Source organism: Musca autumnalis, unplaced genomic scaffold (assembly GCF_047663935.1).
Source record: "Musca autumnalis isolate F117 unplaced genomic scaffold, ASM4766393v1 scaffold_3, whole genome shotgun sequence".
Taxonomy (NCBI): Eukaryota; Metazoa; Arthropoda; class Insecta; order Diptera; family Muscidae; genus Musca; species Musca autumnalis.
In genome coordinates this window covers 5,305,191-5,330,614 of record NW_027411866.1, presented here as the reverse complement: position 1 = coordinate 5,330,614, position 25,424 = coordinate 5,305,191, and the positions used below count along the sequence as shown (strand labels likewise).

The 25,424-nt window shown below is 34.1% G+C and overlaps 1 protein-coding gene across 8 annotated transcripts in view; it reads left to right on the top strand.

The window, feature by feature from the left end:
* Ca-alpha1T (Ca[2+]-channel protein alpha[[1]] subunit T) overlaps positions 1-25,424 on the top strand; it is a 257,504-nt gene that overhangs the window by 138,561 nt on the left and 93,519 nt on the right. For all 8 annotated transcript variants that reach the window (XM_073979063.1, XM_073979060.1, XM_073979062.1 and 5 more), the window contains exons 3-4: positions 13,265-14,516; positions 24,498-24,607. In XM_073979063.1, the coding sequence (XP_073835164.1) occupies positions 13,493-14,516; positions 24,498-24,607 (1,134 nt within the window). In that variant the 5' untranslated portion in view covers positions 13,265-13,492. The remainder of the gene's footprint in view (positions 1-13,264; positions 14,517-24,497; positions 24,608-25,424) is intronic.

The following is a 25,424-nucleotide window of genomic DNA, read 5'->3' as shown; positions in this document are numbered from 1 at the left end:
TTAGGACAATTAGGTAAGGAATTCTGTTGATATTTTATCACAGTACAGATCAAAGCAGGATGTAGACTTTTATTTTTAAAAAAGTTTTAATTCTTCTAGACACTTAGCGTGGCTTATTTTAATATTTGCCAAAATGGTGTACGAACTAAAATTTTGTTAAGGTTTTTTAGAAGGGTTTGATATGCGGAAAGAGTGCAGAAGCTACTAAAACGCTTAAAAATTCCATCGAACGTATGATCGATACCCATTAGGGACTTAAAACTTTAAAGATTTTTCATTCGCCCCCTAGGTCTATATATTAATATTACTAATACGCAGAGATGGAAATACACACAATTTCAAGTTAAAGTTAATTTTAAAAATACTATAAGGACAGTTAAGACAAGTAATGACAATTTTAATGATTGCCAGAACAATATATGCTCCAAAGTATGTCATCTGTTAGACTATTTTTTAGGACATTTCAGGTTCCACATTTATACTTCTTTAAGAACAGTTTTCAGACATTCTTCCAATTGCGATGGATGAAGGACATTGTGGAGCACTCAAAGAAAGACTTAATTGAAAATTATTCCTGTAAGAATTCAATAGGTAAAGTTGTGGGGTTAAAATCTCATTGGATTTATAAGACAGTGATTTGTCCCGTCTCGATAAATGGATGTCTTGTATAGTGCCATGCACTCTGTCCCAAGTCAGACCAGGCAAAACAGGATAGTGCATACTGCCCAGTTTCGATCCTGTCAAAAGCATTCCTCAGGCTACGTTAAGCGTAATACTGGATATAACAAGTAAAAAAAGTATCAGTCGGCTATGTGAATTGAAACTTTCATATACACACAGATCGAATACCGGCTACAAAAACAAAATCCCTTTCATCAAAAAATAGGTATTAAGGAGGATTTCAGTATTTTGTGGTCCTTTTGGGCATTTGTCCTTGCCGACAAAAATAGGATTAATGCTCAAAAGTGGTGCAGAGGTACTTGAAGGAATTGATCGGCATAGTCAATTCTTTTCGATATATATCGCGTCCACTAGTCATTTCAGTTGCACAGCGTATAACTTAGAGCTTTTGGAACACTATGTCAGAAAGCATGGACTTGCCCATGAAAACCATAATATCGCTGTAAACAAGACCACAAGGAGTATCGGTATAAATTTCCAAAGGATTTTCGAACAGACCCTAAACTGCACTTAGACAAAAGTGTTGAACTGTTGTGAACCATTAAATTAGAACAAAATATCAGGAGATCCAAAGTTTGGACCAAATCGGTTGCTCCGTTCAACAGATGTAGCGTGTACCATTTTAGTGACATTTTTTTAAATTTTTAGCGAAGGCAAAATTTTGGACCAAATCGGTTGAACAGTTCGAGAGTTATAGTGCACTGCAGCCGCTACACATGGTTGCAATTTTCGGGCTATTTTCTCAGGAAGTATGGACTAGCCCCTGAACAAACCTATAGCGTCGTAATGGGATAGCGAAGCAGGTCTTAAACTGAACTTATCCGAAATTTTGTGTGGTGGTACCCAAAAGAGTGGACCAATATAATGGAACTTCAACTATATCTGGTAGAAATTTCACGATGTGTTCAGTAGGTACCAAATCAGTTACTCTCTTCAAGAGTTATCGTGCGCACAATTTCTCCGAACACTTTTGAACTTTTGTGGGGGAGGTACCTGAAGGAGTGAACAGATATGGCGCATCTTCGAAATTATACTTAGCTTGGACAAAATATTACGAAGGCCAAATTTTGGACCAACTCGGTTCATCCGCTTGAGAGTTATCGTACGCTCCAGCCAAACAGGCAGACGGACGGATGGACATTAGCAATGTCGTTGACTTTTATGCCGAAAAAGTACACAATGGATAGAAAGCCGTTAAAGGCTCATCGAACTTATATTCTTCATTTTTTCCGCCTAACTCCTTGAGGAGCATTTGCTGGTGCTTTTATTTCATTCCATTATTTTCCAGTGGATTCTAAAAGCCTCGGTACATATGTAGAATGTCATTTTTGCTTAAGTTATTTCTAGTAAAAAAATGAAGAAAGGCTGAACAAACGTTTGAACCTGGAAGCCCTTTGCGTTTTACCAGAAATGTCTATGTCATGTCATGCTGTTTATGCACCGAGGCCTTTACGCCTTCATAAGATTTCTTTTCCATGAGTTTTTAGGTATTCGTTTTTTTACTAACTTCAGGATTTCAGTGTAGAACTTGACAGCATAGGTCTTTCTTATTTTTCCTTAACGTGTAACTTATCCACTTCCCTTATCCTTTATTTTTATTTTTATTTATTTATTTATTTATTGTTTTTTTTTTTTTTTTTTTTGATGAGTGTTACTGAATTTGTATTGCACATTTGAGCGTATGATTAGGGATTAACATTGTTTATACGCCATATAGACCGGTATATAATTATAACTAATACGCACGCCTGACAATTAAAAAAATCAATTTAAAAATTATGTATTTGTTTATTTATTTATATAATTATTTATTAAATTTATCATATATTAAAAATTTAGTTAAGGCATTACAACAGGACAGAACAGGGATGAATATAAGATAATGACTTCGAAACTCCCGATTTTTTTTTGACATTTTTATCAAAGAGATTGGAAATTCCATCCAAAGAGAGAGGGAGAGAGTCGTGGTGCTACCGAGAAGAAGAATGGGACATATATGGCTACTATTTAGCAGCATACGAAGCAAAACAAAGGATACAAGCACCAGACCACATTTTTCGGCGGTGGTTAAGAAGTCATTGACCAACTATCAATGGGGGTGCCATCATTGATGTGAGAGAAATCATTGGGCTAAAATAAAATTGGTCCTCCTTATTCATTATTTGGTACACAATATAGAATTATTTCTCGCCATAATCTGGACCAGTCTAAATTTACGTGCATTAAGACTTCTTTTAGATATTTCTCAAAAACATTCCAACATATTTCAAGCCTTTCTAGAAAGGTTCTTTAAAAATATTTAACGTAAATTTTCATTTTCTACAACAAACTTTTTTAATTTTTAAGCTCCTGTTAAACTATTTCCAATAACTATTTATTAAAATGTTTACCTTGCCTTTGCCAAGGTATGCCATAAATCATAAAAGCAAACAGCAATAAAAATCATTTCTTTTCACCAACAACAATTCCACATTCAATAATAGCACATAAACCATTTCACTTTACCTTTTAGTTTTTTATTTGCAAATCTATAAAAAAAATCGACTTTTTCAAGTATTTTGTTTACAAAAATTTGTATTTTGCACAAAAAATAATAATAAAGCACTTGAAATAAAAATGAATGGCTGTACAATCAACGAAAAATATAATTTGAAAAATATTTAATTTTTATTTGTATACTATTGAGGTTTTTTTGGAAGAATTATATATCCCTTAAGGCCCTGAATTGCTTAAATTTTAATATTTATGTGTGTGTGTGTGCGTATAATATTTAAATTTATAAATTTAAATTTATTGATAACAAAACTGAGTTAGGAGAAATAGGTCAATGACAATGTTGTTGATGAGTAGTAATAACATAGGGTGTTAGTTTCATTGTGGAAGAGAAAATAATGAGAAATCATCAGCAAAGGTCAGGAGGGAGAGAAAATACTAAACATATCTCTATATGGCACTGATTATATAGAAAATTATTGTAAAATATAAATAAAAAATATTTTTATTCCTTTACAATGTCACCTTTGTTATTATGAATTGCAATATTTTCAATAAAGTTTTGAAATTTATCCCACCTAGCGTATAAGCACTATAAATTGATGATCCACGGTTGCGTATGATGTACATAAATCTTAAAAAATAATACAAATCATACGCTCAACGGTATATAGGTCTAAAAAGAATATTATTGTAGTGCTTTCGTGATCAAAGCTTATTTTTTCAAAAACATAATAATGATAATAATAATAATAATAATAATAATAATAATAATAATAATAATAATAATAATAATAATAAATAATAATAATATTAATAATAATCATAATAAATAAAAAATCCAGCTGAGAACAGAGGATTTAAAAAATATATTTTCATTTTTATTTGTATTTTTCTAAACCAGTCAGTCAATACAATTCTGAGAATTCACCTCACTTCTTATTGTATAAATGAAACGATAATAGAAGCTAGAAAATATTAAATCTCTTCAAATGCTATTTCATCATCAAGATATGCTGTTTATTACATTTCAGCAGCGATTTAAACGAAAAGGGGACATACACAAAGCAAAACAAAAACAGGAACAATTGAAATTACATTTTCAACACCTTGAAAATCAATAACGCCATAGATTTATTTACCTTGATTTCAATTTCTCTTTAATTGAATATTATCATTGGACAAACTCTCAGCTACAATCCCTCTGGTCAAGAGTTTCACTTAAGCGAAACGAAAAAAAGAGAAAAAGGTGAGAAAACAATTTATTTCCCCACCTCCAGAAACCAACCCCAACAACGGGTGGCCTTATACCTGCAGCATACATGGCAGATTTTTGTACTTTAACCTGATTTCGTTGTGCCCAAAGGTATTGTTGAATGTTGTTGGCTGATGATTTTCAAAAGCAAAACTTGGTCCTTCAACTTTGGCTTTATTACTCTGTGCCACTCTTTACTCGGCTCTCGTCGTTACTAATTTCACTTCTTCACTAATTTCATTTTAAGATTGTGAGCGAAATAATTACTTCTAAGTCTCCAGTGCTCAATTACAATTGTTGAATGTTTGAATGGCATCAGAATTTATTGTTGAAAATGAAAAAACTTTGGTTTGGGGTTTTTTCCCTGCTTTCTTTTTGTTTCAAAAAAAAAATTTGTTTGGCAAAACTTTCTTAGCATGGGGAGCTGTTGTTGTGGTTAGTTTTCTTTTATTTTGAGAATTACGATTTCAATGGCCATGGTTGTGATTGTTGTATTGTGGATTCAAATTAATCACTTTTTGGTAATTTTACTCTTTCGTTGAAAGAAAAAACTAGTAGCAGTTTTCCAGGGGGTCCATTACCTTTGTTTTTCAATATTTCACTTTGATTATTCACCATTAATTATTTCAAACTAGGCAATTCTGCCTCAGGACATTTCCACAAAGAGTCAAGTTATGAGTTGGCCAACAAAAAAGGGAGCTTTAAATTAAAATTAATCATACCACCTACAGTACAAAAAACTTGAATAATGTATATGACAAGTGGTCTCTTTGCAGTTGAGACTATTTTATTCAGGATTAATGATTTGATATAAAGGGTTTATTTTGAAATGAATTATCAGTTAAATGTTGTTTATAGACAATGTCGACACAGGTTGTTTTTGAAAATATAATTATTATGCCAAATGATATTTTTCTATAGAAAAATATCAACAGTGGCATTTTTCTATAGAAAAATTTTAAAAGTTATACTTTTTCTATAGAAAAAGACAATCAGTGATACTTTTTTTATAAAAAAATATCATAAGTGATACTTTTTCAATAGAAAAATATTTTTTTCAATAAAAAATATCTTCAGTGATATATTCTCTATAGAAAACTATCATCAGTGATATTTTCCTATAGAAAAATATCTTCAGTGATATTTTTTCTATACGAAATGACTTCGGTGACATTTTTTCTATAGGAAAATACTTTCAGTGATACATTTTCTCTAAAAAATATCAATAAAGATGAAAACATATCAGCAGTAATACTTTTTATATAGAAAAATGTCATCAGTCATGATTTTTAAATGCTTATATGGTGTTTGTGATATATTTCTAAGGGAATGTTAGCATTGGGTATACTTTTTCTATGGGAGTTATGGGGGACGCATTTTTATACAGAAAAGGTATAACTGATGGTATAATTCTATAGACATAGTATCACTGATGAAATTCCTATATATATATATATATATATATATATATCAGTAATGATATTTTTCTCGAGACATTTTTTAGAAAAATATTACTGTGGATTTTTAAATACAAAAGATATCACTGGTGATATGTTTCTATAGAAAAATTATCATCGATAATAATTTACAACAGGCAAAAAATAACAGGTGACATTTTTCTAAAGAACAAATCTCTCTGACGATATTTTAATATAGTACAAATAGCAACGATGATACTTTTTAGTATAAAATTATTACTGATGATATTTTTTTAAAAAAATATCACTGATGATATTTTAAATAGACAAAAATATCACTGGAAAAATATCACTGATTATATTTTTAAATAGACAAAAATATCACTGGTGTAATTTTTCTATAGTAAAAATGTCACTGATAATATCTTTCTATACAAAAAGTATCACTGATGATATCTTTATATGGAAAAATATCACTGAGGTTATTTTTAAATAGACAAAATATCACTGGTGATATGTTTCTATAGAAAAATTATCACTGATAATATTTTCCTATAGTAAAACTATCACGCATGATGTTTTTCATAGGCAAAATACATTTGACATTTTTCTTACAAAAAAAATATCACTGATGATATTGTTCTAAAGAAAAAATACCATTGATGATATTTTTAAATAGACAAAAATATCACTGGTGATACTTTTCTATAGATAAATTATCACTGATAATAGTTTTCTATACAAAAAGTATCACTGCTGTATCACTGACGATATTTTGATATGGAAAAATATCACTGATGGTATTTTTAAATAGACAAAAATATCACTGGTGTTATTTTTCTATAGAAAAAAATATCACTGATAATATTTTTCTATACAAAAAGTATCACTGATGATATTTTTATAAGGAAAAATATATTTTCAAATAGACAAACTATCACTGGTGATATATCGCTGATAAATAGACAGAAATATCACTGGTGATATTTTTCTATAGAAAAATTGTCAGTGATAATAGTTTTCTATACAAAAAGTATCACTGTTGATATCAATGACGATATTTTTATATGGAAAAATTTCACTGATGGTATTTTTAAATAGACAAAAATATCACTGGTGTTATTTTTCTATAGAAAAAAATATCACTGATAATATTTTTCTATACAAAAAGTATCACTGATGATATTTTTATAAGGAAAAATATATTTTCAAATAGACAAACTATCACTGGTGATATATCGCTGATAAATAGACAGAAATATCACTGGTGATATTTTTCTATAGAAAAATTGTCAGTGATAATAGTTTTCTATACAAAAAGTATCACTGTTGATATCAATGACGATATTTTTATATGGAAAAATTTCACTGATGGTATTTTAAATAGACAAAAATATCACTGGTGTTATTTTTCCATAGAAAAAATATCACTGATAATATTTTTCTATACAAAAAGTATCACTGATGATATTTTTATAAGGAAAAATATCACTGAGGAAATTTTTTAATAGACAAACTATCACTGGTGATATGTTTGTATAGAAAAATTATCACTGATAATATTTTCCTATAGTAAAACTATAACCCATGATCTTTTTGCATAGGCAAAATATAACAGGTGACATTTTTCTTAAGAAAAATTATCACTGATGATATTTTTCTAAAGAAAAAATATCGCTGATGATATTATTAAATAGACAGAAATATCACTGGTGATATTTTTCTATAGAAAAGTTATCAGTGATAATAGTTTTGTATACAAAAAGTATCACTGATGATATTTTTAAATAGACAAAAATATAACTGGTGATATTTTTCTATAGAAAAATTATCAGTGATAATAGTTTTCTATACAAAAAGTATCACTGCTGATATCACTGACGATATTTTGATATGGAAAAATATCACTGATGGTATTTTTAAATAGACAAAAATATCACTGGTGTTATTTTTCTATAGAAAAAATATCACTGATAATATTTTTCTATACAAAAAGTATCACTGATGATATTTTTATAAGGAAAAATATATTTTCAAATAGACAAACTATCACTGGTGATATATCGCTGATAAATAGACAGAAATATCACTGGTGATATTTTTCTATAGAAAAATTGTCAGTGATAATAGTTTTCTATACAAAAAGTATCACTGTTGATATCAATGACGATATTTTTATATGGAAAAATTTCACTGATGGTATTTTAAATAGACAAAAATATCACTGGTGTTATTTTTCCATAGAAAAAATATCACTGATAATATTTTTCTATACAAAAAGTATCACTGATGATATTTTTATAAGGAAAAATATCACTGAGGAAATTTTTTAATAGACAAACTATCACTGGTGATATGTTTGTATAGAAAAATTATCACTGATAATATTTGCCTATAGTGAAATTACCACTCATGATATTTTTCATAGGCAAAATATAGCAGATGAAATTTTTCTTAAGAAAAAATATCACTGATGATATTGTTCTAAAGAAAAATATCACTGATGGTATTTTTAAATAGACACAAATATCACTGTTGATACTTTTCTATAGAAAAATTATCACAGATAATAGTTTTCTATACAAAAAGTATCACTGATGATATTTTTATATGGAAAAATATCGCTAAAGATATTTTTAAACAGACAAAAATATCACTGGTGTTATTTTTCTATAGAAAACATATCACTGATAATATTTTTCTATACAAAAAGTATCACTGATGATATTTTTATATGGAAAAATATCGCTGAGGATATTTTTAAATAGACAAAATATCACTGATGATATGTTTCTATAGAAAAATTATCACTGATAATATTTTCCTATAGCAGAACTACCACTCATGATATTTTTTCATAGGCATTTTTGATGATATTTTTCTAAAGAAAAAATATCGCTGATGAAATTTTTAAATAGACAGAAATATCACTGGTGATACTTTTCTATAGAAAAATTATCACTGATAATAGTTTTCAATACAAAAAGTATCACTGATGATATTTTTATATGGAAAAATATCACTAAGGATATTTTTAAATAGAAAAAAGATCACTGGTGATATTTTTCTATAGAAAAATTATAGCTGATAATATTTTTTCTGTAGAAAAAATGTCACTGATGATATTTTATATAGAAAAAATAGAACTGAAGATATATTTTAGTAGAAAAATGATCACTGATAATATTTTTATAAGGAAAAATTATCATTGATGATATTTCTCTATATAAATAATATCACTGATGATAGTTTCCTACAGAAAATATATCACTGATAGATGATAGATTTCTTTAGAAAAAATATCACTGATGATATTTTTCTATACAAAAAATATCACTGAAAATTTTTTCTAAAAAACTTAATGTATTTTCCTATTGATAAAATACCACTGATGAAATTTTCTATAGAAGAAGTATCGCTGATGATATTTTCTATAGAAGAAATATCACTGCTGATTTTTTCTATAGAAGAAATATCACTGATGATATTTTTATATAGAAAAAATATCACTGCTGATATTGTTCCACAGAAAAATTATTACTGATAAAATTTTTCTATAGAGAAAATGTCACTGATGATATTTTAATACAGAAAAAATAGCACGATAATATTTTTTAGTAGAAAAATTATCACTGGTGGTATTTTTCTAAGGAAAAAATATGATATGATATTTTTCTATGTAAATAATGTAGGAATATTGAAAAAGTTTTCTATAGAAGACAATATCACTGCTGATAATTGTATTCTATAGAAAAATAGCATTTATGATAGTTTTCTATAGAAAAAATATCACTGACGATGTTTTTAAAGGAACTACATCACTTAATATCTTTTCCTATTGATAAAATATCACTGATGAGCTATAAATAAAGACAACATTGAAGCCGAAATGATAATAAGTCCGAGTAAAGTCACATGGGCTATTAACAGCTTCTCTCCCTACAAATCTCCGGGGCCAGATGGTATTATACCAAAAATGCTTCAAAGCGCGGAGAGCATAATTAACCCTTGGTTAGTACACATCTACAGTAGATGTCTATCCCTAAACTACGTCGCTACGAGTTGGAGACAGGTAAAGGTTGTTTTCATACCCAAAGCTGGAAAACGTAGTCACGAAAATGCTAAAGACTTTAGACCCATAAGTCTCTCATCATTTCTGCTTAAAACACTCGAAAGGCTCATCGACGAGTATATTCGAGAAAAAATGGAGAACTCAAATAACATATCTTCAAGTCAACACGCTTACCTTAAAGGACGCTCGACAGACACAACCCTACATGAAGTCGTTAGGACTATTGAGATGTCCTTGGAGCACAAACAATACACCTTAGCCGCTTTCTTGGATATAGAAGGCGCTTTCAACAACGTTAGCACCTCAGCAATAGAACAAGCTCTATATAACTTCGGCGTTGAACCATTCATCAGTGGTTGGAGTACCACCATGCTGCAGAGTAGAGTCATTAATGCCACACTGGGAAATAGCATGCTGTCGAAGCATGTAAATCGAGGAACCCCACAGGGAGGGGTGATCTCGCCACTGCTTTGGCTCCTTGTGATTAATGAAATCCTAAGCAAACTTGACCATATGGGGATTAAGGTGGTTGCTTATGCGGACGATGTGGTAATGCTCGTCTCTGGTTTATTTCCGTCCGTGCTGAGTGACTGAAATCACTGGATACTTGGGCCACAAGTAGTGGTCTGGGGGTGAATCCAGGGAAGACTGAGATGCTGCTATTTACTACAAAAACCAAATGTGCAATCACCAATCTTCCTCGACTACGAGGTCAAGAAATACCACTATCAGATCACGCCAAATACCTAGGCGTTACCCTAGATTCAAAACTGTCATGGAAACGTAACATGGAACATCGTGCTCATAAAGCAACCGTTGCATACTACACATGTCGCAAAATGTTTGAGAGCCGCTGGGGTCTCAAACCCAAAATGGTGTTATGGATGTACACCAGCATAATAAGACCAATACTCACATATGGAGCAATAGTTTGGTGGCCAACAGTGGGAAAGAAAACAATTCAGAGAAAACTATACAGCATACAAAGATCGGCATGCATCGGGGTGACAGGGGCAATGAGAACTTGTCCGGCTGAAGCCCTCAATACAATGATGCATATACTGCCAATAGATCTACACATCAAAGCAACTGCGGCCTGCAATGCTGCAAGGCTACGTGCTCTAGGAACGTGGAGAGACAGAGCTTACGGACATGCCTGTGTGCTTCTCAAACTACCAAGAAAAATAGCAACTAATGCTGATTACTGCACACCTGCAATAACTTTTGATCGGCCTTTTAAAGTTAAATTTCCAAGCAGGAAAGAATGGAAAAATAGAACTCCACTGACGGGGTACGACATCAGTGTATACACGGACGGCTCTAAGATGAATTGTGGAGTCGGCTCTGGTGTCTACTCGGAAGAAGCAAACATATCTAAATCCACAAAGCTACCTGAAGATTGCAGTGTTTTTCAGGCGGAGATACTGGCTATAAAGGAAGCTTGTAATATACTTCTACAGCACCCCTCACCAAACTCAATAGGAATTTTTGTCGACAGTCAAGCGGCGCTCCTAGCATTGACGTCAAACATTGTCTCATCAAAGCTGGTGAAGGAATGTAAAGAAGAACTTGCTAAGCTAGGGCTTCTGACCAGAGTAGTTCTTACTTGGATCCCAGGTCATAAGGGTCTTGTTGGAAACGAAAAAGCAGACGAACTAGCTAGAGCGGGATCTGCCTCTAACGAACTTCCAAGGGCGTCAGTCGCAACACCAATGGGAGTAGTTAAAGGGGGTATCTTCAAATACTATCTTTCACAAGCAGAGATCAGATGGGACAAGACTGAAACCTGCAAAATATCAAAATCTACATGGCCACACTACAACATCAAACGTACAAAGTTCCTGATTAGCCAAAATCGACGGAACCTGGCAAGACTAATTGCGGTGCTAACCGGTCATTGGGCTATTGGTAACCATGCAAAGCGCTTACATATTCCACACAATGACTACTGTCGCAGCTGCGGAAACGAAGAAGAGGAAGAAATGGTTGAACACCTCCTCTGTTCCTGCCCTGCACAATTGCAAAGAAGATTTAAAACTCTTGGACGACCGTTCCTACACGATCTTGCTGAGACAACCGAACTAGGTCTGGGGGACCTTCTGAGGTTTCTCAATTTATCAGGCTGGATATAATTTACCAACATATAACGGAATAACAATCTCTACCCGAGTGGTGTGGTTTTCAAAACGGTATATTTTAACATACTAATTGAGGCTATGAAGATTATAGCCACCACGTAAACCAACCAACCAATCACTGATGAAATTTTCTATAGAAGAAGTATCTCTATCAATAAGAAATATCGAGTTCATGATATTTGCTATAGAAAAAATAACACTGGTGATATTTTTCAATAGAAAATATATCACTTATGTTAATTTTGTTGCAAAATTGCGAAATGACATCAATGATACGTTTTCTATAAGAAAATAGCTTTAGTGATAAATTTCAATAGAAAATATTTCAGTGATAATTTTTCTATAGAAACTTATCTCGCCAGTGTTTTTTTAGACTATCATCGGTGATATTTTTTCTTTAGAAAAGTTTCCTCATTTACATTTTTGCTATAAGAAAATATTTACTACTGTGATATCTTTTCTATAGAAAAATATCATCAGTGATATTTTTTTAATAGGAAAATACAACCAGTAATACTTTTTCTATAGGGAAATATCGTCAGTGATACTTTTCCTACAGAAAAATATCATCAATTATAATTCGTTTATAGGAAAATATTGTCTGTGACACTTTTTCTATGGAAAAATTACATCATTGATGTTGTTTTCCATAGAAAAATTTCCTCTATCATACCGCCCTAAAAAAATGCACTCAATAACATTTTCCCATAGAAATATATCACAAACTCCTTAAAGGTATTTTGAATTTTTCATTTCATTTCTCTTCCTCTTTACCATTTCTTGGTTACCTTTGCACGTTCACAACCAGTGGAGCATTTCCAAAGACAAGACAACCCCCGAAGCAATACATCACTGTTGCGCTGTTGTTCCATTGTGTGTCACATTAAATTTCATTACATCAAACAGTGACAGGCTTTGCTTACTTTTTTTTTTTTTTTTTTGCTTCACTTGCTGCTCACCAAATGGACAACATCGTTGGCTGCTTCATTTGGCAACAATTGTAGCCAAACCATGGCCAACACAATGGCCATCATCGTCAGCCACACAAATGTTTCGTTACAAATGTCCATTTGTCACATGGCATCAAGATTGTGGTGCCAGCAAAGATTTGGACGTATTGTCTGTAATGATTTTCCTTTCGTCACATACAAATGCCAGTATTTTTCTAATATTCCCCCCTCTCTCCCCATTCTCTTTTTCCTTGCAGATATTCGAGGCCAGTAACATGATACAGCAACAGCAGCAGCAGCAGTTGGAGCATAACGTTTATCATCCCTTAAAACTCAAATGACATTTCGATTCAGGTGTCCCCGCAAAACAACAAAAATATTAATTTAATCACAAACTCTAGCCTTGGCTTGGTCCCCCCTCCCACTTCCATTGGACAAGAAAGAAAAGCAAAACAACATTGGAATCACACCTTTGAGATTTTAAAATGTTGCACTCCTCCATGCAGGAGCATCAACAACAACATGAAAATTCGCGTCAACCAAGTATTTCAACCATTTCAAACAAACAACGCACACCTCTGCATCCACCCAGTGACCATCTCTACCGCAGCAATGCCTCTACAACCAGCAATGCTGAACTGCGACCCTTAACTGTATCACAACTGGACTTGGCCAATAATGGGCTGGGCAGACGTCTTAACAGACAGGACTCGGAAACCGGTTCCTATAGCACACACAGCAGGGGGCGATTAAAAGAATCTGGAGGTGGCAATGGTGTCAGCACTACAAACTCCAATAATATGCATTCCAACGAAGCTCCAACAGCTGTTCTTGTTAACTCTGCTGCTGGTGGTGCTTCTGATGGTCGCCATCGAAGATGTGGCAGCACCAACAGTAACCGCAGCAATCAACTAAGAAAACCCAGTTCCTCAAGTGGTCGTACCACCTCATCAGCGGCATATTCCGGTATAAATCGTTCATCGTGTGAACCCAGTTCTCAGCAAATGAAACCTGCCTCTCAGCTAAATAATACACCCACATCGTCACATCAACGCCCCAATTCGCAGCAGCAGCAACAACAACAATCCCACCAAAATTCTAACAACATGTCATCCTCCTCCAATCCAACGCCAAGTAATGCCAAGAAACCACCCGCCACAACGGATCGCAGTGATGATGAACGTTTTAGTACCACAGCCGATAGTACGGGGGGTAGGGGTGATGGTGGCAGTGAGCCGAGACGTCGTCGTCGACGTTCTCGGCGAAGAAACAAACCTTCAATGAATGGTGCAGATGGTTTATCATCCTCAGACTCATCCTCTTCCTCATCGTCGGGTTCATCGACCGCCTCAAGCTGTAATGGTTCCTGTAGTTCAGATGATGGGGATTCATCTACCTCATCGGGTGAACCGAATTTGCCGTATCCAGGATTTCCTGCGGTTGCATTGAAATATCTGACGCAGGATACAAAGCCTAGGAATTGGTGTTTGATGTTGATAACAAATCCATATCCTTTTCAAGACTACAAAAAAAAATTGTATTTTGTTTATTTTATTTTTCTTTTCTACAGAAAGCAACAACAACAACAAATAGCTGAGGATAGTGTTAAAAGGCTAGAGAAATGGGTTTGAATATTTAAAATAATAAAATATTTTCAGATATTTCCATGAATCTGATGATATTTTTCTATATAAAAATTATAGCTGATGATATTTCGGTATGAAAAAAATTATCACAGCTGATAATATTATATGGAACAAATATCACTGATACTATTTGCTATAGAACAATTTTCGCCGATGATGTTTTTCCGTAGAAAAATTATCGCTAATGATGTTCAATTTTTTAGCTCTTTTTTACTCCCCCAAGTTTTTGTTTTCCTTTTCAAAATGACCAACATATGCCCCTTATTTTATGCTCCGTCCTTTATTACCATGTTAATGTAACTTTAGAACTTTATTAGCCAACTTTGTTTTTCTGTTCCATGCTTTCTTTTCATTTCAACTGGACCCCAACTAAATCCTACCTTATGCAAATTACAAATTTAACAAATTAAAAGTTAAGCTGTAACAGTAACATCTGAATGGAATGGAAGTAAAAAGAATGAGACAGACAGACAGAGAGTAAAAAACTAACTGTAACAAAACGACCCGTCCACAAGTGGTGGAAAAGCGTATAAACTAGCACCAGCTGTGCAAACAGCAAAAGGATTAGAAAGAATTAAGTGCTGCTCATTAGCACAGTTTCTGCTGTTTGGGAGCCATTTCGTGGTGGTGGTCATGGTAGACAAGCAGAAAAAAGGATGTGGGTTGTCATTTTTGTGTTTTTTGTTCGGTTTTCGATTTGTCTCTCAACGACAAAAGGGTTCGTGGGAGGTTGGTTGCTGAAATAATTTAAAACCACAAAATGTACAACAAGAAGGATAGTTTTGAAACTTCACCAAATTTGTCCTACAAATCACTGGCTATAGTTTCACAAAATGCAATCTATGCCACTCCCATGGGAAGCGGGTCATTGCGTTAATATATCGATGGTCATTGTTTTCCTGCTCCTTTTCTATGCCATTGTTGTGAATAGAAAAATTACAAAATAAGCCACACACACATAGCACTTTGTTCAACATTGTTCAACAGTATCCTCACTGGACTTAGTGGTGCCATACAACCATGTCATTCATTAGCTAGCGAACCCATTGTCCAACATGCCAACCTGCGTAAAGTGGCGACCAAACATTTACAATTCAGAACCTTGTCAAATGGAAAACTATTTGTTATTAATTTGCAAATGCTTCCCCGTCCATGGTTGTTGGTATGGGGTATGCCAAAGGCCAAGGACCACCAAATGCCACTTGTTTTTCGCCTCCCAGGAGATTGAAGGCAGTCAGCCATCCATGTTTTGTGGCAATGACAGTGACAAAAGGGATTTTCACCACCTTCCGATGTCCATGATTGAATATCCAAATGCATTTGTTTGGTTAAGGTCAATGTGACCAACATCAACTCTCTCTCTCTCTCCCTCTCTTAAGGGCTCTTCAGTTCGTTTGATGTCCTCACATAAGTGAAAGGATTTCAGTTTTTGTTTTCATTTTTTGGACAACATGTTTTTAAATCGATTTTGTAATTAATTTTCATTTTAACATGAAATCCTTCAATAGCACACATGGAGGCAAAAACAAGAGCATCCATATGTTTTATTTTCATCCGAAAAAGATGGCCAATTTGGCTAGGGTGGCCAGGGTGGATCATTTTGCAAACTCCAGGGACAACTTTACAAGGGGATTTTTAAGAAACTTAAACTTTTGAAAGAAAGCTTTTTTTTGAAAAAATAATCACTGCATAGAAATGATCTTCTTCTTCTTTATTTGCCTATTCGTTTTTCGAATTTTGGCGATCAATGCAATTATATACATACATATTACATCTGTTACATTATAAATTTCATTTTGGTGTTTATAAATTTCTTATTATCTCAGCAAATGACTCTCTGTTTCGGCTTTCGCTGAGAAGATTCCCAACATCTTGGATACCAGTCCACTCCTGTATGTTATTAATCCATATCATTTCTTTTCTTCCTCTAGTGGGTCTTCCTTCAATTTTTGTTCGGATTATATTTTGGAGTAGCTTATATTTGTTATTTCGCATTATATGACCAAGATAAGCTGTTTTTCGTTTTTTTATTATATGGATTATTTCCTTTTCCTGGTGTAGCCTTTGCAGTACCTCACTGTTTGAAACAAACTGCGTCCATGGAATTTTCAATATTCTTCTGTATGTCCACATTTCAAAAGCTTCTAGTTTTTTAATATCTGTTGCCTTTAAGGTCCAAACTTCGACAGCGTATAACAGAACTGACCATACATATGTTTTCATGTATCGCAGCTTGGTTTTTATGTTTATATCATGGCTGGTAAAGATTTTCTTGTACTTTATGAATGCTTCCCTCGCCATTTCAATTCGGCATCACTGATGATCACTGATGATATTTTTCCATGGAAACATATTCACTGATTCTCTCTTTCTAAATTAAGAAATCGCTGGTTACATTTTTAAATGCAGAAATGATCGCTGATGATACAATTTCCCATTGAAAAGTTATTACTGACGTCACTATTCAATGGAAAAGTTATCATCGATGATATCTTTCTATGCAAAATCCATAGAAAAAATATCAACTGTGATATTTTTCCCAAAAAAAGATATGATCAGTGATATTTTTTGTAGTGAAAAATATGATCAGTGGTACTTTTTTTGGGAAAAAATATTATCAGTGATATTTTCAATTAAAAAAAAAATGTCATCAGTGACATTTTTCTAAAAAAAAATATCATCAATGATATTTTTTTAAATACTATCAGTGATATTTTCTATAAAAAATATCATCAGTGATAATTTTCTATAGAAAAATATGTTTATTGATATTTTTCTATGTAAAAATATATACAGTGATACATTTCTATGGAAAACCATCATCAGTGATATTTTTTCTATAGAAAAATATCAACAGTGATAATTTTTTTATAGAAAAATATCAACAGTGATACTTTTCCTGAAGAAAAAGAAAATCAGTGATATTTTTCTAGAAAAAAATGGTGATACTTAAAACTTTTTCTATAGAAAAATATCATCAGTGCTAAATTGTTCTATAGAAAAATATCAACTGTGATACTTTTTCTAGAGAAAAATGTATTCATCGATATTTTTCTATAGAATAAAATAGCACTGATGATATTTTTCTATACAAAACAAACCACAGATGATATATTCTTCGATAGAAAAATATCAATATCAAACTTTTTCCCATAGGGAAGTATGATCAGTGATATTTTTTGTATGGAAAAACATGATATAATATTTTCTACAGAAAAATATCAACTGTGAAATTTTTCTCATAGGGAAGTATGATCAGTGATATTTTTCTGGAGAAAACTATAATCAGTGATATTTTTGTATGGAAAAACATGACACTTAATGCTTTTTCTACAGAAAAATATCTACTGTGATATTTCTTCTGTATAAAAATATCATCAGTAATACTATTTTCTATAGAAAAATATCAACTGTAATACTTTTTATATAGGAAAATGTCATCAGTGATATTTTTTCTGTAGAAAAATATCAACTGTCATATTTTTCTATAGAAAAATGTCATCAATGTTAATATATAAAAATATGATCAGTGGTACTTTTTTGGGAAAAATATTATCAGTGATATTTTCAATAAAAAAAATGTCATCAGTGATATTTTTCTAGAAAATTTATCATAAGTGATAATTTTCTATAGAAAAATATCTTTATTGATAGTTTCTCTATAGAAAAATATCAACAGTGATACTTTTCCTAAAGAAAATCAGTGATATTTTTTACAGAAAATTATGATACTTAAAAGTTTTTCTATAGAAAAATATCAACTGTGATACTTTTTCTAGAGAAAAATGTCTTCTGCGATATTTTTCTATAGAATAAAATAGAACTGATGATATTTCTCTATACAAAACAAACTACAGATGATACATTCTTCCATAGAAAAAATATCAGCTGTGATATTTTTCCCATAGGAAAGTATGATCAGTGGTATTTTTTTCTAGAGAAAACTATAATCAGTGATATTTTTTGTATGGAAAAACATGATAATATATTTTCTACAGAAAAATATCATCAGTAAAATTTTTTTTCAATAGCAAAATATCAACTGTGATACTTTTTCTCTAGGAAAATGTCATCTTACTTACTTAGTTGGCCCATTACAGAACATTTGTTCCATAGACCGAACTAAGAAAAGATCTCCATTCCTCTCTGTTTTTCGCTTGAATTTTTGGAATACCGCGCCTTTTCATTTCTTCATCCACTTGTATGCTCCATCGAAGCTTAGGCCTGCCGATTCTGCGTGCACCGCCATGTGGCGTGTATTCATACGCCTTTTTAGCGGGTTCCCCATCACTCATTCTCATGATATGGCCTAGCCAATGCAATCGTTGCATCTCGATACGTTTAACTATTGGTCTGTTCCTTTACTTCTGAAAATAGTAAAACCGGCAAAAGTAGTAAAAGTTGAAAACTGCTCCCATATGAATTGTATTGTGTCTGAAGTAAAGGAACGCTTTTCGAGTAAAAAGTTGTAAAACTTGAAGATTCTTGAACGTAAAGGAACAGGGCTTATATTCATGTCTTTGTATAGCTGATATAGCTCGTGGTTCATACGACGTCGATATTCACCGTCAACGCAAATCGGCCCGTAGATTTTTCGAAGAATTTTTCTCTCAAACACACCAAGCACTGCCATGTCTGCTTGCGCAAGTACCCAGGCTTCGGAGCCATACATCAGCACGGGTAGTATCAGTGTTTTGTAGAGCGTTATTTTTGTTTGACGAGGTGAGGCTTTGTTTTTAAACTGCTTACTTAAACCAAAGTAGCATCTGTTGGCCAATACAATTCTTCTTTTTATTTCACAACTGATGTCGTGTGTTGTGTTTACGGAGGTGCCGAGGTAGACGAAGTCTTTTACTACCTCAATATTATAGGAATCATTGGCCGTCGACACCATCAACTTGGTCTTCTCACCGTTTACCGCCAGACCCACTTTAGCAGATTCTCCTTCGACCTTCATAAAGGTATCAGTTACTTCTTTTACTGATCGGCCCATGATGTCTATATCATCAGCATAAGCAAGTAACATGTGACTATTGGTGTAGATTGTGCCACTTCTTTTGACGTTTGCCTCTCGTATAACCTTTTCCAGCAGGATGTTGAAGAGATCACACGAAAGGCTGTCTCCTTGTCTGAAACCTATTTGGTACCAAACTCTTCGGAAAGGTTCTTTCCTAATTTAACTGAGGACCTCGTGTCAGTTTAAGTCATTTTACAAATCCGGATGAGCTTTGCGGGGATACCAAATTCAGACATGGCTCGGAATACCTTTGAACGCAGCGGGCTGTCGAAGGCTGATTTATAATCGACAAAAAGGTGATATGTGTCGATCTGCATCTCTTGGGTCTTCTCTAGGATTTGCCGCAGGGTAAATATCTGGTCAATGGTGGACTTGCCAGGTCTAAAGCCAAATTGGTATGGTCCAATTTTCTCTTTGACCATAGGCTTAAGTCGTTCGCACAATATCCCTGACACGATCTTGTAGGCAATAGGGAGTAGACTTATGCCCCTATAGTTAGAGCATACAGTCTTATTTCCCTTCTTGTGGACGGGGCACAGGATACTCAGGTTCCAATCGTCGGGTACGCGTTCTTCCTGCCATACACCTTATCAGCGCGTCGCCTCCGGTTTTAAACAGCTCGGCAGGTAAGCCTTCGGCTCAGGCTGCTTTATTATTCTTCAGCAGGTTGATTGCTGTTTTTACCTCATCTTGGCCGGGCGGTATACATTCTATACCATCTTCTGGGATTGGATCTGTGGTATCATCGTCTTCGCTACTATTGGATACCAGCAGATTGGAGAAATGTTCCTTCCATATCCTGCGCACGCTATCTGTATCTGTTACCAGATTACCTTGCTGGTCTCTACAGGAGGATGTGCCTGTGCCAAAGCCATCTGTTTGATCTTTCACTCCTTGGTAGAATTTTCAGACTTCATTCTGCCTCCTGTACATCTCGATTTTTTCACACACCCGCTTTTCCATTTCTCTCTTTTTCTTGCGGAAAAGACGTTTCTCTTCTCTCCTTTTCTCCCGATATCTCTCTCGTGCGCTACGCGTTGCTACTGATTGTAAAGTAGCTCTATATGCCGTATTTTTCTCTTCGGTAGCAGCACGACACTCCTGGTCATACCTTTGTGGAGGTCTCTGATATCCAAGTATGGATTTTGCAGCTGTTTGCATGGAGTGTGCAATATTTTGCCATTGTGTCGTTATGTTATCGGGACAAGGAGTGCTCGCGTTAAGCAATTGGGCTAGTTGAGTGGAATATGCTGTGGCTATCTGTTGTGTTTGCAGCCTATCGATGTCCAACATCCGCGTTGTGTCTGTTCGTGCTTTATTTGCAGCGTTTAGATGGGTACGTACCATTGCTGCAACAAGGTAGTGGTCCGAATCAATGTTTGCGCCTCTGAACGATTGTACATCCAACACGCTCGATGAATGTCTTCCATCTATCACAACATGATCAATTTGATTACTTGTTCTTTGATCTGGAGACAGCCAAGTGCCCTTATGAATATCGAGATGATTAAATCTTCTACTGCTAACTACCATGTTTTTTGCAGCTGCAAAGTCTATCAGCCTCATGCCATTGTCAGATGTCCCACTGTGGAGACTGAATTTCCCTACTGTTGGGCCAAAGATATTCTCCTTTCCAATTTTGGCATCAAAATCGCCTAGAATGATTTTAATGTCATGGGCAGGGCAACGGTCATATGTTTCTTCTAAGCGCTCGTAAAATATATCTTTGGTCTGTTCGTCCTTTTCTTCAGTGGGAGCATGAGCGCAAATAAAGCTGATGTTGAAGAATTTAGCTTTTATTCGAATTGCAGCAAGTCTTTCATTCACTGGGGTGAAGCTGGATACCAGATATTTTAGTCTCGGACTAACTATGAATCCACAACCAAACTCATGCTTCACGTCATGGCAGCTATAATACAGTGCGTCACCTTTAGGTGTTGTTGTGACGCCTTTCCCAATCCATCGTATTTCCTGTATGGCAGTAATGTCGGCCTTGTACTTTTCAAGTACATCTGCCAGCGCGTAAACTGCACCTTCTCTATAAAGAGTGCGAACATTCCAGGTGCAGATTCGCAGATGATGGTCCTTAAAACGTTTGCGGGGTTCGTCAACTTTAGAGGGGTTTGTTTTTCTTTTCTTTCGTTTTTTCATAGTAGGCTGTTTTTTCTAGGGGAGGGTTACTAACCCGATGCCCAAACCCAAGTTTTTAACGTTCTTATGGGTGAACGCGCGGCACATGTTAGCTCACTACCTTTAACGGGTGTTAAAGGCAGTTCCCCAGGTGACACCACGGGGAGGTCAGTGTCCACTTGAAATGAAAGAGGGACCAAGATAAATCCTGGGCTTTGCCATGTTAAAACAAGTCAGGACAGTTCCTTGGAACTTTGCCTTATATAAAGAGTTGAAGACATGTGGTTTCAAGACGTTTTCAGGGACTTCCTTAAAGATCTAAACGGCTCTCTCCTTATGATTTCAAAACAAAAAAAGCTCAATTAATTCATTCAATTAAAAAAGCTTTTTGCAATTTAATTCTTTATAACGAAGGTTGCAAACTTGTTGAACCTAAAAGGGTCGAAAGCTTTTGGAGGGAAAGATAAATTGTACTTCAAAGTCGAAAGCTTTTGGAAAGGGAGATAACTTGCAGTTCCAAGTCGAATGATGATATTTTCAGCTACTTCCTTAAACCACCAAAATTCTGTCTTATAAACATTTCAAGATAATTGACTAATCCTAAAAGATTGGAAGGTTTTGGTAAGTCAATAAGCTTTTAAAGCTAAAACTTTTATAAGGATAACTTGACATACAATGAATATTTTAAAAATACATCGGAAAAGCCCCAGAAGAGAAGACACATATTTTTTGTTTTGTCTTATTAAGGCGAAGGTCATTTTATAGTGATACATATTTGTATTAATTCTCTTTCGAGTCGAGCTGTTATGACCTAAGAGGTGCATTGAAAAATTAGGAATCAACCGAAGGACGAAGGCTAAGCTTGGAAACTAGCATTTATACTACGGATACGTAAAATCGATTTCGGTTAATCGATTATTAAACGTAAAATTTCCAAAAGTCGTAGTCGACTATTGACTTTGCGAAAACCGAATAATCGATCATTCTTAGTCGACTTTCGGAAGACGGAGTTAACTATTATTCGTAGGCAACCATTAGTCGTAGTATATTGGTCTGTTCTTTTACTTTTGAAAATGGTAAAACCGGCAAAAATAGTAGAAGTTGTAAACTGCTCCCATATGAATGGTATGGTGTCCGAAGTAAAGGAACGCTTTTCGAGTAAAAAGTGGTAAAACTTGAAGATTCTTGCACGTAAAGGAACAGAGCTTATTATTATTCGTAGTCGGCTATTAATCGTGGTCGACTATTAGTCGTGGTCGACTATTAGTCGTAGTTGACTATTGGGTGTGCTAAAACGGCATAATTGACGGTACTTTTTCTATACATATAACCATCACGGATCGCATCAATGAAAATGGTCGATTATATTCGATTATAATCGGTTTTCGGCGGTTAACGATTAATCGAAAGTCCTCTTTTAGAACACTCTCAAATAATCGACTAACCGAAAATCGAGTTTTAAGTTTTTCACGAAAACCGAATAATCGAAAAACCGATTATTGCAATTCACTGCGTATCCCTAATTTATACCACAAATCATTCGAAAATTGTATATTCGAATTATTTATTTAGTTTAATATCAGTTATTTAAATCCAAACTTTTCCTATAGTCCGACTTGGCTGGCTACCTAAGAAGATACATAATTTAATATCATTTTAGTTAAAACTTAGAGCTTCCAAAACTCTTGGAACCTTTAAGGAAAATATTCATTAAATTTATTATGACTAACTTCCTCAAGCTCCCAAATCTTCGTGAAATTTTTAGAATATCTTTGGAGATGCTTAAAATTTGTCTTAATAGAAAAAAGTCCCCTTCGTAAAGAGAAGAAGAGAGAAGACCCCCACGTAAAGAGTGGTTAGAAGGACCCCACACCCTTAAAAACTCTTTTGACATTCATAGTAAAAGTCAGTTATATAAAAGCTTCTTTAGAAGTACGAAAATATGTGCGATGTTTGAAAATTCGCATATAGAACTTCAAGGACTTTTTATCGCCGCACCGAGATCGTTCGAACTTACAACCATTTCAAAAACACGCCGCCTGGTGTTATAAAGCTTTTCTCTATAACTTAAAGCTTATTTTTAATTAAACATAGATTGGGAATATTTGAATAATCTTCATGTATTGTAAAAAGAGTTTCCAAAGTTTCCCCCTACCTACGCTCATTGCGTTCATTCTGCTTTTCATCGAGGATCCTTGGCTAAATCTCATACCTGAACACAAACGCTATATCACCTATCCCCTTTCCCATTGGGCTATTCCACACAAATCTTTCCTACAATGCATTCGGACATGGAGTGATATGTCAAAGAAAATTAATGGTCTTATCAAGTCAGCTCAACTTCGAGCTCATAGCGTATGGTATAATTTATCATTTGCAAAACCTTTTGCAAATTCAAATGCAGGCCACAAATATGTCGTCAGCATGTGTGTGTGTGTTCCCCTTTTTTCGGGACATGGCATGAACAAAACCCAGGCAATATGTATGAGTTTGTCCATTGGACAGACCATCTGCCAGACTGGCTGCCTGGGATGTTTCACTCTTAGCTGGTAATCTATTTGTTTTTATGTTGTTGTTGTTATCTGTACTTATGTTTTTGTCCTTGTGTTTTTGCTGTTGTTGTTATTGTTGTTATTGCCGATGTTGGTGTTTTCCTTAACTGCATTTTGATAACTATTGATTTTGCCATCAACACATGGTTCGAGCGTATATCGATACTGGTGATTTTATTCAACTGTGTTACCCTGGGCATGTATCAACCGTGTGTGGATGATGCCTGCGAAACGAATCGTTGCAAAATATTGCAGGTAAGTATGTGTGAAAGTGTGTCTGCGTGAGTGTGTGTGTGAAAAATCGAATTAAAATAGTTATGTGGTAGGAGTAAAATTAAAATGATATGCACTTTTGGCGGCAAAGTATGGATGGAAAGGAAGTTTTAACAATTTGCGCACAGATATTTTGATTAGCTAAGACATTAACTTGGCAAAAGAAGTCATTTGTAGCTACATATGTGCACCTGGTGATGTATGATTAATATTAATTGTAGAGATCACAGGAGCGTATGAGTGCTTGGTATATGTTAGATAGCTAGTAAGCATACGTTCCCAGGGTGATATTTGATAAAATGAGGAAGGGAGATTTGTTTATGTAAATACTCAAAATTTGACTACCTCAAAATAGTAAAAAACAAACGCGGTAGTAGAAGTATAGTATAGGGTTTATGAAGTATAGGGTCCATAAAAAACTATTTTAAAGAATTCCACAATCTCAGCCTAAAAAGGTCTCACTAAGGAAAATTTTAGAAAATATTTAAATCCAAATTTCAACATTTAAAACCTTTCAGAATATTAACATAGTCCTTTTCTGAAAGAAAGGGAGTGTCTATAGTCCCTTTCTGAAAGAAAGGGTGCTTCTGTAGTCCCTTTCTGAAAGAAAGGGTGCTTCTATAGTCCCTTTCTGAAAGAAAGGGTGCTTCTATAGTCCCTTTCTGAAAGAAAGGGTGCTTCTATAGTCCCTTTCTGAAAGAAAGGGTGCTTCTATAGACCCTTTCTGAAAGAAAGGGTGCTTCTATAGTCCCTTTCTGAAAGAAAGGGTGCTTCTATAGTCCCTTTCTGAAACAAAGGG